Genomic DNA, 15,642 nt, shown 5'->3' with positions numbered 1-15,642 from the left:
TAGGAGGACACATCTCTCTACTGTCCATATATCAAATCATTCATATTCAGTTCAGACATCTGGGCGTAAATTCACACCAACACCAAGAGCATTTGAAATTCAAGCGAGGATCCGTATGGATATGAAAGCAAATACTCTTTTCCTTGGTGTTACAATACTGTTTACAATTCTCTGCACCCTTGGATACTATTTGGCTTTTCTTTTACCATGTTTTGAACCTAGCAGCCTGTGTTGGGTCAAAACAGAGCTGTGGATCTTCGACAAAACAAAAGATGATGAATTTAAAACACAAAACACTGAGCCCTAAAGTGGGAAAAGCATTGGTTGCGTATACGTGAAGCTGAATTTCAGTTCTTAGAAGATTGCATTGTTTTTAATAGCTCCTGTAGCTCAGCACTGTGACCATAAGCATTTGGATTTGCCTGCTAACACCACCTTTGCTTATAACAAGGCTGAATGATTTGTTCCAGATAGTCAGGGAAACATATCCATCACCTGCTTTATCCTATCCTTTTTAACAGTGGTTCATGAATAGTAGACCGCAGCTATTTGTGAATTCTGCAACGCTAGTTTATTTGAGGCACACACACTGACTGGTTTTAATGGACTTAGTCAATAATGAGAGAGGAACAGAGAACGTCTTAAGTGCTCTTTCAGGTGCAAAATGAAGCACAGTTAGAAAGGGAAGAGCATATCCAAGGGCACTCGGTCTCTTGATCCTTTCTTGGTGTCCTTTGGAATAGCTTTCCTTTGTTTGAGTTTGGTTCATTGGATTTTGTCTCTAGTTTATATTCTTCAACCATACCGCCTGTAGACCTAAGCAACAAGTTGTATCCAATGGGACTGCTGCTGTGATGTGATGGAGATCTACGCTTACATTTAGGTGATGAAAAGTCCCCAGTTCTTCATCTCTTTCTGCATCATCCCTTTCTCTAATTTGGGCGGTCAAGCAGTCCACAGTGAGGAATGAGATGGACATTTAGAAAAAGACGTTCAGAGGGGATAGTGTATTATCATGAGCCCTGCTGTTCCCTCGTGGTCCTGCTATATGTGGCCTGGTTTGGACAGATATGCAATGAGGGCCACTACCACTCCAACGTACACCCCTGTCCCAATGGTGATAGAGAGAGCGGCCAGGAACAAGGCTCGTCTGGAGGCGATGCTAGCCAACGGGAAGTCTCCTTTAGATACGGCTTTGCTAGTCTGGAACAAAGAAAGAGAGGAATGATGAGACAATAAATATTACAAGATGCATTGGCTTCATTGATGCATGTAAGTGTTATATTGGACATGTTATAAGTAGGGCTGTGGAATTTATTGTAATTAATCGTAATCTGCAATTTCGGCTTCCAACGATTACAAAAACAAAAATAATGAGGTGAAACGATTATTCTGCAGCATTCCATTTTGCAAGGATTCACAGTGGTGCAGCTTTTATACATTTAATCGTTTTTTGAGATGAATTCAAGTTAAAAAGAGAAGTTATCAATTTTATTATGTAATCATATAAATTTATTGTGAGCTCAATATTGGTCAAAACAATTGTCATAATGATTTTCATAATAATCGAGCAGCCCTAGTTATAAGAAAATACCACCGTAAACTTGGTTGTATGACATGAGGGGCAAATGTTTTGAAAGAAAATAGAATGAAAAACAAATTCATAAAGATTACAGCAACCTAAGGGCAACAGACTGGGAACAGCCCTCATGTGTCCACTTTTCTGATTCACTGAGCTGAAAATGTTGCATCAGTGTAAACAAAGCATTTTTCTCAAGAGCCGTTGTAGTTTGTAGTTCATATATTTTGTTGTATCTTTAAAGATCTGTAGTTTTCCATAGGGAGAATTCTGTTTTCTTTGTTCTGATTATTGTCATTTGCTTTGTCCTGGTCTGTGATTGCTTTCAGTCCCTGCTGATTTCACCTCCTAAACCTTCCGAAAAAAAAGAAAACCACCTTTCAGGTTTCAGTCACGATCAAAGCAGCGGAAACTGGAGGGAAAAGAGTAGCCTGCGTTGAATAGACTTTCTGTTTGTCAAAAGCTACCTTCTCACATTGTTTCTTTTTTGCTTTGAGGACGAATGAGCCAAAAGTGAGTTAAAAGACCAGAAGATCAGAAGGAAATACATTCAAAGGCCATGTTGCAATATTATCTGCAAATAGTTGTAAACCTCCAATCTTGTACCATTACCCCCTGAGGGCTTTAAAGAAAACACGTGTGACTTGAAATGGCAATGAACGGCTTGATCTAATGTTTACACTTTCCATATAACCACTGCTGAGAGCTACTCCTAAATGGAACATCATGCCACCATCATTTCTTTAATACTAATGCCTATGAAGACCCGTTTAATAGTTTAATCAATTCATTTCCCCAGTTCAAATGAATAATTAAGTCATAGTATGCTGCTCATTTAGCAAGAACATGACTCAAGGGCTGTGTGCATTTAACAGGGCGAATTTCTTATAAGCCGTTTCCTTAGTTGAACAGATTTCATACAAAACATTTTGATTTCACTATGTCCTCATGTGTAAAAATGGTTAAATTCATTCTTTTTGGTGTGTTTTCTACCATATTCAAGTTGAAATGTTTTTCATGACCGTTTTGATTTAAAGTCAGAATTGAAATGAATTATGTGGACAAAATTTATTAAAATTATTTTTTGACAATTCAAATATTTTATTGAAAAAATATATTAATAAAATCGATGATTTGCACCAAGTAATGAAGAAAAAAGCAGCCAATAAGAGAGGGTAAAGTCCCAGTGAAAACATTACTAAAAATGTACAATGCCTATTTTGTGGTTTATTGTAAATACTGTAGTTTATCAACGTGTGTCATTCCCATGGTGACATTTGTGTTCCTCTAAGTATATTATTATTTTAAGTGTGTTTGTTTTTATAATAAATAAATTGGTGACCCTAATCTTTTAAAATGGTACTACTGTATATGCTTGTCATGGAGATGGCAGTGCCTGTCACATTCAGCTCCCATTGTGGGAGGTGTCCTGCTCACCTTGTCACAGCATCTGACCCTTTAGTCCAGGAAGAATGCTATTGATTTTCACTCCCACACTTGGTGACAGTCAATAATGGGTTGTTTGGACACACCAGTTATGGTATAGCAAATGGACTGCCATGTTTACATGCTTCAGCAGATTTGTTTATATTTTTTAACATTTAAAGCGGATCCTCTTACGCAAACATTCACTTTGAGTTTGTGTGCACACGCACATATACTGTATATACCTATCAGCATCATCAATATTGTGATTTTACTTGCACTTTCTATTTTATGATTAGATATAAAACTAGTTGATCCTTAGATCATTCCTTCTCTTATGACTCGCATTAGTGCATTTCAGTGAATCAATCCATAACTTTGATTTGTTTACAAAATCACCCATTTGTACATGTAAAATAAAATAATGAGCGACAGTATTTCCTTGTTAATATTTAGTGAAAGCATGTGCCTTTACATTTGGAAAGCATCAGTTTGAAGATATATATTAAACAGCACTAAATGTAATTCACAATATAAAACATTAGCCACATTTTAAAGTCGTACATCCTGTAGTGAAAAGGGAAACAGCTACTATATATTTGTATATATATATATATATTTGTACTATACCAATTGTATCAATCAGTTGTATTCTCAAAGGTTTTAATGCTTCATTAGTTACATTGTCTTAATTCTCTTGAAAAGTGAAGGAAAATAGGCGCATGCTGAGAGCGTGGAGTCAAGAGCGAAGGGTGGGCGACACACTCCTCATGAACATTCAACCCTACGCTGCTGGGAAGGTGAAAGAATTAGTTCAGGATGTTCTCTATGGAATTTACCCAGACAAGAGACAGGGCAGAAGCACATCTCCACCACATCTCATTACCATCCTCCTCACACACACACACACACACACACACACACACACACACACATGCTAAGGATGCAGAGAACCTTTACTGAACAACACCACCACCATCATGATTACACCGTGAGAATTATCTTGGCTTCTGACAAATTTCCTCTGCTTGTCTCTGCCGTGGACTAAACTACAGATAAGAATAAAAAGAGTCTCAGCCTGAGGTAGGATGAGCAGTTGGAAAGCGTTCTGTGTGGCATGTGTACATGGAGCTCAAAGCACGTCCCACCAGGGGCGCCGCTCTCATCACGCCCATCTGATCAGTGCGTTCGTTTAAATGTGTTTACAGGAAGTGCACGATAATTCTGCAATTGCACAAGCAAAGCTGTTTGTCTGTATGATCTGTATTATAATGAGGCACCTGTTTTGTATTAATAAATAAGCTGATAAAGATGGCAAAACACTTTTCTAACAGAAGAATGAAAGGCTTTTTAGAGAACAGAGATGAACAGAATGTTAAAGAATTGCACAGGGCCATTTGATATGCAGCTCATAGGGGAGTAAGGTTTGGCTGCTTAGTCCATGCTGGTCGAAGCTGTCACTAAAGCAACCAAAAAGCATCATTCTTCAATAATGGTGTGCAAAATTTGCTTTGTATTTGTCGACTATGCGAGTAGATTAGAATCTATTTTCATTCAAATTGTTGATCAATTAATCGTTAATCGTAATCATTAATACCATTAGACACAAATCAAGATCGATGGAGAACTTTAGCTGCAGATGATTTTGTATACTGTTTTGCAGTTTTTCCACTATATGCTGGCATAATCACTGAACGCATTCGTGTTAAATGTGATTAATTGACAACTGATTCAATAAATTATAAACAATCGATTAATCAATATCATAATCAATTATATTGTATCATTGTAAATGTTTTATACCAATGACAGTTCTTTAACAGTTAATTTTTCTGTATTTTCACATCATTTCTAATGATAGGCCGTGTTCTCAAGGTGCCATCAGCCAAACCTCTTTGCTGTGATTACATTTTCCTGAAGCTCCATATTAATCCGTCACATGCCATTTACAGCACCGGTGATTGGCTTAAAATACTTAATGGCCATGAGCAAAGATGGCAGACTTCAAACAGAGTATTTCCAGGGCATCTTTCTCAGAGCAAGTGCCATTTAAATTAATGAGAATGCTATCTGTTAGCATTCTCCAGATATTACAGACCACGTTGGTCTCATTCTGTCATGTGTCATATTGAGCAGAATCTTTAGCAGACCTAATGGATAGACCATGGTTTGGCTCTGCACTTACCCCCTGAGAAAAGTAGAAGGCGGCAATGCCCAGAGGCCAGAAGCAACAGAGCATGGAGAAGATAGCAAGACCCAGGTGATCGCGGGGAGGGATGACGATAAAGTTGTCCTCGCTCTCACTGTCGCTGGAACAGTCTGTCTGTAGAAAATGAAAGATTGTTATGAGAACATTGCTTTAAACTTTTAAGCTATTTTAACATTTCAGTCAAGTGTATATAAAAGATTTATATTACAGGTTCATTACAAGCTCTGTCCAGTAATTGAACATTTAAAACATTTAAACATAGACTAAAATAAATGTTAGTGCTGTCTAAACTGAAAACAGCTTGCACTCACATCTTAAAATAAACACCATTGTTGTGTCTCAAAAAAGTATGTTTTTTTTTGTAATGCATGTTTGTAAAAACTACTTATGTCCTAATTTAACTAAACCCTAGTCCTAGCTTAATCTAACCTCTTTCTGGAGAGCTGCCCCGTGTGTTAGTATGATCTTGTATGTTCTATTGTCATGATCCTGCCTCTCCTTGTCTTGGTTTTCGAGTCTTGTGGCAGGATCATGTCAGTCCCATGTGTTTTGTGTTGAGAAAGAGCATTGTTTTGGTTTGTCACGCCTTGCTCTCTCTCCGGTGTTGTATCCTTTAGCCCCGCCCCCTTGTTTCCCTGTTAGCGGCATTAGTGTTTAGTCCTGTCACCGTTCCTGTATAATCTTTCCCTTAGTGTTTTATTCCCCTCACCTGCTGCCACTCTCCCTGTGTCTGTCCTGTCACCTTCGTCTGTCCTGATACCCTACCTTCCATTGGAGTTACCTTGTTGCTGTTTCAATGTTTGTGGACTTATAGTTTATTTATTATTCTTATTACCTCGTTTGTTTTGTCCCCCTTGTGGGAAGTTTTAGTTTTCAGTCTTGTCTTGTTTTTGTTCATGTTTTCCCCATCGAGGGTCTTTGTTTAAATAAAGTTTTATCATTTAGCAAACTGCTGCCTGCGCTTGGGTTCTGTCCATACTTCATGACATCTAAAGAATATTTTAACTTGTGTATTATATATATATATATATTGTATACTATTTTAACATTATTATTATGATGTTACTTTTATACAATATGCGTGATAATTCTGTATATGTGGGCATAATAACAAAGTGAATTCTGTAAAGCTTAGTTTGCAGGAATCATAGCCAGAGACCAGATATTCGTCCGCCTGAAAAGTAGTTCCACCTCAAAAAGAATGATTTAGATAGGCTTTACAGCTCAAAATAGGAGAGTTACTGAATAATTAATAAATGTGCTTTAACCAAAATACTAGCTTCACATTTAGGCCTAATGCCGGTCTGGCAGTGTTGTAATGTAACGAAGTAAAATACTTAAGTACTATACTTAAGTATTTTTTTAGAGTAAATGTACTTTACTTGAGTCTTTCTCAAGACTTTTACTTATTCAACTACCTTTCCTGTACAAAATGTATACTTTTACTCTGATACATTTCCCCTAAGCATGTTCGTTACTACAAAATAAAAGCATAGAATGTGCTCTCTGCGGTTAATTTCAACACAAGGTTTTAATGTGCTGCTTTTTTTAAAGATAAATCGCACAGTTTCAATGAATTATCAAATGACTGGGTTGCTGGGAAATGCAAGTAAAGAACCAGACAGATTTGTTCAGTTGTTCTCTTAGAGGAATAATATTGGGGGTGGGAGGGAACTATCATTTTATAAAGTTATAAGTTATGAAGTAAAGTTACAAAGATGTGGTTTCTGAACTTGTATTTTGGTAGTTTAGCAATTTGGCGACATGTTGTTCCTAATAGAATTACTGAGTTTGAGACAGAGCTTTTTCAAAGTTGTACATTTCTATGTAAGCACCATTTTAATAACTAGTCTGTAACTTTACTTTAGATACTTAAAGGTGGGGTGTCTGATTTCCGAATTACGCTTGTTTAGACAAAGTCGGGCCGAGTACCAAAACAACCTTGTAGCCAGTCAGCAGTAAGGTGAACAGTGAACAGGACGGACATTAGTCGAGTTGAGCGCTGATGAAAATGAAAGATGGGAGTAGGGGTGTGTCTGTTTTGGTTATTTGAACATTTAAAACGGCTAATAGAAATCGCACACCCCGCCTTCAAGTAGATTTAATATAAAAAGTACTTTTGATACTTCAGTAAAAGTCTTAAAGTATCAGATAAATATTGTACTTAAGTCAAATTCTAAAAGGTTACTTTCACTTCTACCAAATTCATTTTCTGGCAAGATATTTGTACTCAAGTATTGCTTTTAGATACTTTATACATCACTGCGGCCTGCTTTCGATTTTATGTAAGAGTTATTGCTGTGGTAAATAATGACACATAAACTTTCGATAGAGCCTGTATTGTAGAATTGAAGCCTTTAATGTAACAAATACCATTTTGTGTCTGTACCCTTGTTGTACGAGATTTCATAAAATATTTTTGTGGTTTACATGTTATGCATTTTAAAATGATATTCATTCTAGTTTAAATATGCAATGCAGGTCATCACAAAGGCTGTACATTTCCACTTTACAACTATTTGTGAATTTTGTATCAATTTGTCAGATCTCTCCTACGATTTCAGTGATTCGCTTGAGTAACTATAAATAACACGACCTGCTGGAGAGTGAGAAGAGAACAAAGCTGTTAGGAAAATATTTCGGCACTGATCCACAGCAATAAGCCTAAATCATCGCTGGTGAGGGATCTCGCTGTCACCACGGTTTTATCTGTGAAAACAATAGTCCTACCTCTATATAAAATAACACAGGGTGTTAGATTGGATTTCTCTGTAAGGGGGGTTGAGTGTGTGGCTTTCGTGCCCAGTTACTGTTAAGTTGCTATGTGGTCTGGAACGTATTCTGATAAAAGCTGAAATTCCGTTCATTTTCTGTAATAGTTGGGTGCAAGAAGCTTAAAGGAAACTGATTTTTGTTTATCGCAGCCTGTAATTGATGCAATAGAAATGCTTGCAAATTTAAGTCCATATAATGAACTGTCACTCCTACGCTCTACGTCTGTGCTTACATCCAAACACCTGATGTTATATAAGAGGATATAAATATTTCAGTGGGTTTGTGTTAGACAGTCGCTATGTGCAGTGCAGCGGTTTGCTGCTTTATACTGATATACAGTGTTTCTTCAATAATATTCATCAGAAGAATACTTTTTTTCAAATGTAAAGGTAGCCTATGGTGTACTATTTTGTAGAAACTTTTGTAGAATCAAACATCTTTACCTCGGTTGCCTTTATTGATTCAAACAGCTAATGCATTTTTGCATCCAGAAATTGGAATAAAAAACAAATAAGTAAAAATAAATGGAATCATCTCCCCATTCCAAAATCATGATATTTGAGTAGCTGGCCAACAATGTCAGTTAAACTTGAATCGCATTGTGTGACCCGATAAACCCCCCCCACCCTTGCCTTTACCACCCAGGTGCCTCTTCTGAAAAAGGGGGGTCTCCTCTTGTCTGGGGGTTGTGATTGCAGATGCTGTCACTGCCTGCCAGCTTTTTCTGACAGGTAATGATAGATTAATGAATGGTTTTATCCTTTCAGGGTGGCAAGAGGCACAGGAAATGAAGCATGTAATTCATGTTACCGAAATGCCTCCCCAGCACGAGAAAGACGGGCTTGTCCTTTCTCCCTTTCTTTCTATTTTCCCCTCACGATCCATCTCTTAGCTAATAAAATGTCACCTTATTTTCAAGGTGATCGATGTCTGCGCTTTCAAACTTATTATGTACATGTCATGTATGCGAGCTCTAGCTGAGTGCCCTCCTTTGCTGAAATAATTGAATCCATATACATTTGTAATTAGCTGCTTAATCAAATACCTAACAGCAACTTCAGCTGACACGTTTTCATCACAATACAGTAGAAAGTGACTTAAACGGTTTCAAATGAAATTTAAATCAGAATCATTTTCATGACTTTCTTTCCATCCTTTGGTTTCTACAATGTCCTTTCCCATCAGTTGTGGGCGGTGAGAGCCGTACAAATGAAAATAGATGTTTCGGATGGAAAACGAATGAGGCAGTTTAAACAGCAGCCAGTAGAGACTGATAGAAAGGTGTGTTTGTGTGTGGATGTACGTGTCTGTTTGGGGTGATGGGGTGGGTCATGAAATAAAAGAGCTGTCAGGTGAAATGCTCTCCGAGGCAATTATATTCCTACGAAGGGGCATACAACTGGATCGACGATGTTGGGAGTTCAATGTCCCAGGAAGCACGATGTTGACGTTGAAAACAGCTGCATGCATTTTTAAAGGGACTGTTTCAGAGATTATAGACTGCCGGTTCATGGCAGAGAGTAGTTAAGTTGTGTCATGCCAGGAGCTGGCAGCATTTCAAGAGCAGGTCATGAGGATATAATTCATCAGGGGGTTTGATTAATGCCAGACAAATATAAAATACAGCCTCACTGAGCTGGTAATAAGCCTGTCTGATTTATAGACCCCGAGACCACACTTGCGTATGGCATGACCTGCGTTCAAGGACCACGGTGGGATGTTCAATCACAGCACAAATAATCAGAATGACATGCTGGCATGATAAATATGCAAGCGAGGGAATAATATCTCAATATCGCATTTTTTTAAGAATATTTCAAAACACAATACTTTTCTGTTTTGGGATTTCTCGATCGGAGGATGTTAAATGTTTGAAGCCATATCGGTTTTGTAAAGTACTACATAATATGTATGGGAACTTTGCGATCTGTTCAAAATTCCCTACACAAAACCATCAATTTAGCCCTGGGTAAACTCTTGTAATTGATACATGCTACCGCCTAACAGAGATACATTAGCACATTAATTCCTTATTCAGTGTTTACTCTTGCTAACCTATCCATCAACAGTTATGATAAATTAATTTTCTACAGAATACACAGCCAGCTCATTTATCTTCAGCCTGTGTAAATAGCCTTTGATCACCTGGGAACTGAGCGTACCCTCTCACCCACAATGCAACAGTAATGAGATTAAGAATGGATAACTGTTGACAGAGTTCTGAGGATCTTAATAATTTAAAGACTAATTAATTGCCTGGTGCCACGCTTTTCATTTAGACTGCAGAGCAACATACGAGCTGTTCGATATAACGTCTGTATTAAGCTCAGTACATACAGCATAACCAGATTTGAATCATGATCTGATTTCAATTTTACATAATAGTTTAGTTTTTTTTGTCTCATGTTGCAACAACCCTTAATAAACCTGTTCTGGATGCATACTGTATGCTTTTGCTAGACCATTTTATCTAAAACCATCCCAGCCAAGCTTATTTGGAACTTGCAGACATACATCCACATTATTATGCATAAGGCATTTTTCCATTTCATTTTAACTTGCTTCTTGCCCTGTGCTTTATTGGAAATCTTCTAGGAGCTTTATATAAAACAGGTAAGCCACTGATGTTGTGACACAGCCCTGAAATTGATCTGAAGAACGGCAGGTGCATCAGAGATTTAGCAGAATATGAATGGTGGTTGGAGAATATATTTGTCTTTCTCTGATGAAGATGACGATGTATGTGGTAGTGCTGATGTTTTTAGCAGTTTGTTTGGAAGACAGAATGAGACATACTGTGTGTACGATATGGTAGGGGAAGAACCCAAGCGCAGGCAGCAGTGCATACACGGATGGGGTGAAACAGTAACGGAACTAAAATACAAGCAAGAACAAATGACTTCCCGCAATGGGGCAAAAACGAGAACACAGGATACAAGACTTACTTCTAAATGTCAAGACCAAATAATAATTAACAGTCCAACGAAAGTGATCGAAAAGGGCAATGTAACAGGCCCACAAGAAGAGAGCAACAAACACAAGGGCAATATATAGGGAGACTAACAAAGGATAATTAACAAGGCAGGTGTAGGGAATGAAACACTAAAGGGAAACTAACTCGAGAACGAGAGGGGCGGGTCCAAAGATGAGACAGGAGAGAACACATTATGTCGTGACTGACAATGTGTTTCTCTCCACACAAAACACGTGGTACTGTCATGATCCTGCCCTAAGACTAGAAAAACCTGACACGATGTGGCAGAACCATGACATTCTGTGCAGAGGAAATCCAGTGCAGCTTTTCTAGTCAAGAAAAAATGTTTTCTGTGTCTGGGAAATGAAATTTTACAATCTCTATAACTGCAACAGAGGAGTTTCTATAGCACTCTTAGCTGAATGGTAAGAAGCTTTCCTTGTTTGTTTTTGGATACAACAATTCATTTTTTTCTCTAATTTGATACTGAAGCAGCATTTCAAGAGTTTTTAAAAGAGAGAAGGTATTGAAAGAGAGAAAATGTACAGACTTACTGGCCAAATGTTGTCTGCAATGTAAATTATTGGATCTACTTTCAGCCATATGCTCCAATCTAACTTATCCAATCTAATAAAACAAAGTCTGGCCAATGGAACACACATGATAACTGCATCCAAATGACTAGCAGCTGAAAAACATTTATAACATTCTTCTTTACCATCTGCCTACAAACCATCAGAGAAACACAGATTGTATGTGATAGTAGATGAAGTCATATTGGCAAAACAAAGTTTGGTAGTATTTTTGACCGTCAAAGTAAATTCTGGTTACTTTAAAGGGATAGTTCACCTAAAAATAAAAAGTCTGTCATGACTTTCCCTCAAGTTGTTCCAAATCTGTATAAATGTATTTTGTTTGATTGAACACAAAGAAAGATATTTGGAAGAATTTTAGCAACTGAGAGTTCTGGGGCAGCTTTGACAACCATTTTACTTTAGTCAATGGTGCCCCAGAACTCTCAGTTAACATTTTTCCAAACATGTTTCTTTGTGTTTAACAGAACAAATAAATGTATACAGGCTTGGAAAAAATTGATGTTGAGTAATTCATGACAAAATTTTCATTTTAGGCTGAACTATCCCTTAAAAAACACAGTTTAATTTTTTTAACGTAATACCGACTGTTGCAAATACTGCTCGAATTAAGGTTAAGCATATTAAAGACAGGACAGGGATGATAAGCATGATCATTTCCATCAACACAACATTACATATTCATATACCACCTATTATATTTGCATTTTAAGAAGGTTTATTTTAAGTTATCCACAAATAAGAATCTCTCAAAATCAATTTATGCACAATTTAGATGTTTAGAACACTTCCACATTTAAGATGTCAGAGTGAGACAAATTCCCCTTTTATCCTCTCTGGATAATTCGTCCTCAGTGCATTCTTTCTAAAAGACGATGAGATCTAAGGAAAAGGCACTAAATTTGCTTTAACAGCATTAAATTGGGTTTAAAGGAGATAATATGGTCCTTTCATAACAACTTTTGAATTTAAGACGGAAACACTCTGACCATTAGTGTCTATTGTTATCTAAAAGAAATTGGCCATACAAGATTTACTGTCAATTGTACTGAACAAGAACCTGACATTAGTGTGCATTCTCTAAGACAGGAGAAAACTAAGGCATAGTTGGTTCACACTTTACTTTTACACTACAAAGCAAAATCATGTGAACATACTGTTTTAATGAACAGGCTTGTTTCAACTGCAGCTGTTACAAACAAAGTAATGTCCATAGTGGTTTACTGATTCATAGAACCTTCAATGCTCTGCACAAAGCCATGATCTGAACCCAAATAAAAACCTCAATACATCACCCAACATCATTGAGTCATATGAGGAAAAGCTGTTAAAGACCTTTTCCACATTCCACATTAAATGTTCAACAAGCACATATATGTGTTGTTCGGATGTCCACATACTTCTGACCATTTAATGTGTTTCACAACACTTGAAAATACATGAAAATGGGAAGATTATCTTCTTTATCACTGCCAAAGGATTAGAACATTAATCTTAAGGAATACAAATAAGATTTGTATATAAGATTTGCAACATTAAAGGTATAGTTTACCTCCAAAAATAATCTGTCATAATAAATCTTTTAAAACCTGCATATTACTAAAGATGGTCAGAGAAATGTCCTAGTGGCTTTGTGTCCATACAGTTGAAGTCAGTGGAGGTCAATGTTGTTCTGTTACCAACATTCTTAAAAATGACATCTTTTGTGTTCTGCAGAAGAAAGTCATACATGTTTGAAATGACATGAGGGTGGATAAATGATTTAGGAACGTTCCACTTTGGGTTAACTATCCCTTTAACATAGTGTTATTAATGCACTACATGCAAATTAAGATTAAATTGTGTGAAGCATCTAAATCATTAGCCATTTGGAATCCCTCATTTCAATTTACATATTGGTTCAAATTATGCAGGCATGAATCAGTTTGATGTGCATTGTAGTTACTTTTGCATCATATCGCTGAAAGGGCCAGTATCCTGGATATGACCTGCATACATATACCTTCCTCTATGTGAGCTTCAAGAATGATGAACACCATCCAGCACCATTATACCCCATCAGCAGCACAGAACATTGCCCAGCCCATCTCATTAGCTCTTGCTACCTATTAGGATCATTTCATGTAGGTAATGAATATGAAAAACTTTATTTGCTTCATTGAATCTTGTCCTGCTTACTGGCAAGTAGATGGAAATTGTAAGGAATTTAATGATTCTGGTTTCAAGGTTAATACCGCTTGGCACATCCGATAGTTTAACAATTACATTAACCATTCTGTGTGTGAAGTAGTGTTTGAATGAAGTAATGCAATGTTGCCCCAAGCAGTTTGTTGTTCATTTTAGAAATGAAGTGACAGTCTAACAAAAAAAAATAATTCTGTCCAATGCAAGTGAATGGGTACCGCTGTTGTTCAGTTGTGAACTTTCTGCAAATTATCTTCTTTTGTGTTCTACAGAAGAAAAAAAGTAATAGAGTTTTGAAATGACAAGAGGGTGAGTAAATGTTCATTTTTGGTTGGAATATCCGTTTAAAGGTTACAGAAATAACAAAAAAAGTGTATAGTAAAATACTATACGTATAACGTATAACTTTGCTGATCCAAAAATGAAAATAATTGTATTATTCACTCACCCTCATGTCATTCCAAACTTGCATGATATTCTTTTTTTGCAGAACACAAAGGAAGATATTTTCAGAGTCATGCATGTTTTGAATGACATGAGGCTGAATAAATGTGTTTGTTGGCTGTCACACATAATCCAATAGAGCCAGCAGATGTTATTGGAGTATAACGTGATCATTAACAGCTAGATTTAAACACAAATGTAGAATTAAACCTTGAGAGAACAGCTTTTTATAATGTGCAGTCTTATCAGACAGGGTCTCATATTGTTATGTAGGCTATTACTGGATGCTGCTGCTCCCTGAGAGAATTGAGCTGCTGTGCTTTAAGGCCACCTGTCATAAACTAGATGAATTAATCCAGCAGTACAGAATAGTGAGGGTTCGGTTTACTCTTCGGCAAAGAAACCGCTGACTTACCTCATATTCTACATATTCCTCTTCTTCTACCTCATAAGATACCGTCTGGATTTTCACCTCATTTTCGTCCAGTAGTTTTGCTTGAGGGTCCTCCGTACTGGGTGTCTCCACTGCGACTTCCTTGTCTTTCTTCTCCATGAAGGTGGTCTCGCAGCACTCGTTTTTGTAATCCTTACCCTTGCCGCTTACGTCGTCCTTGTAAAGGATGAAGTTTGGCTTGTAAAACGCCTCCACCGCCAGATGAAGCGAGGTGGCGTCCAGTAGCTGTGCTTTGGCCTTGCCGTTTCCTCCCGTGACCGCGACTCCACCTCCGCCACCACCTCCTCCACCAGTCACAAAATAATTAATAATGTTCTCCTGATACTGGTTGCTGTGGAATTCGTCACCGTAGCCATAGTCGGCCTTGACCACATGTTTGCTATTCTTATCCAAAAGAGGGTTTTGAAGCTCACTTAGGCTTTCCATTGTAGGACGCAGAGTGTTTAACAGCCAGATGGAGAAATATAGGAAGACGCGATGACCTTTCCTGGACCGACGTGACAGGTGCTAATGTGTTCAATAGGCCGTGAGCTGTAGGAGGAGTGAGAAGAGAGAAAAGTGAGGCAGCTTGCGGTAAAGACACGGGCTATTGAACCCAAAAGTTTAATAAGTCTGAACTCAGGACAGACAGGTGCTCGGCAATGGGAAGGCAGCCATGCAGTTAACTCAATGATGTCTGTGGCACCAAAAGCCATAGCTGAATTGTGAAGACTCTTATTTGCAACTGGGTTATAAATAAGGCAGATTGAGGCTTTGTTGTTGTGTATTGAGCGATTTTATGTGTCAATCTGAGAGACTAGGTTTTCAAACAATTCACATTTACAAACGAAAAAACAAAACAGATCCTTTTCCACCAAGCTGTTAAAAAGGTGTCTAAAAAAGCTGTTTATCAGGCAGATTTGAATTCACTTTGGTCTGCAACCCCATGAGACACAGGACAACCCTAGTAAATAGGCTGCCCGGGAGGTAAAGCGGACAGTTATTCTAATACAATGCAATTCCAAA

At 37.6% G+C, this 15,642-nt stretch overlaps 1 protein-coding gene across 1 annotated transcript; it reads right to left on the bottom strand.

Annotated features, from left to right (window-relative positions):
• Positions 1–1,044: 1,044 nt before the first annotated feature.
• On the bottom strand, positions 1,045–15,063 carry syndig1l (synapse differentiation inducing 1-like; the record flags this gene model as incomplete). Its single annotated transcript, XM_079475053.1, has 3 exons — positions 1,045–1,203; positions 5,190–5,327; positions 14,599–15,063. The coding sequence occupies 3 exons, from the start codon at positions 15,061–15,063 to the stop codon at positions 1,045–1,047; spliced, it is 762 nt and encodes a 253-aa protein (XP_079331179.1).
• Positions 15,064–15,642: the final 579 nt, after the last annotated feature.

This window comes from Barbatula barbatula, assembly GCF_947034865.1.
Source record: "Barbatula barbatula genome assembly, chromosome: 15".
NCBI lineage: Eukaryota > Metazoa > Chordata > Actinopteri > Cypriniformes > Nemacheilidae > Barbatula > Barbatula barbatula.
This window is presented reverse-complemented; position numbering and strand designations above follow the sequence as displayed.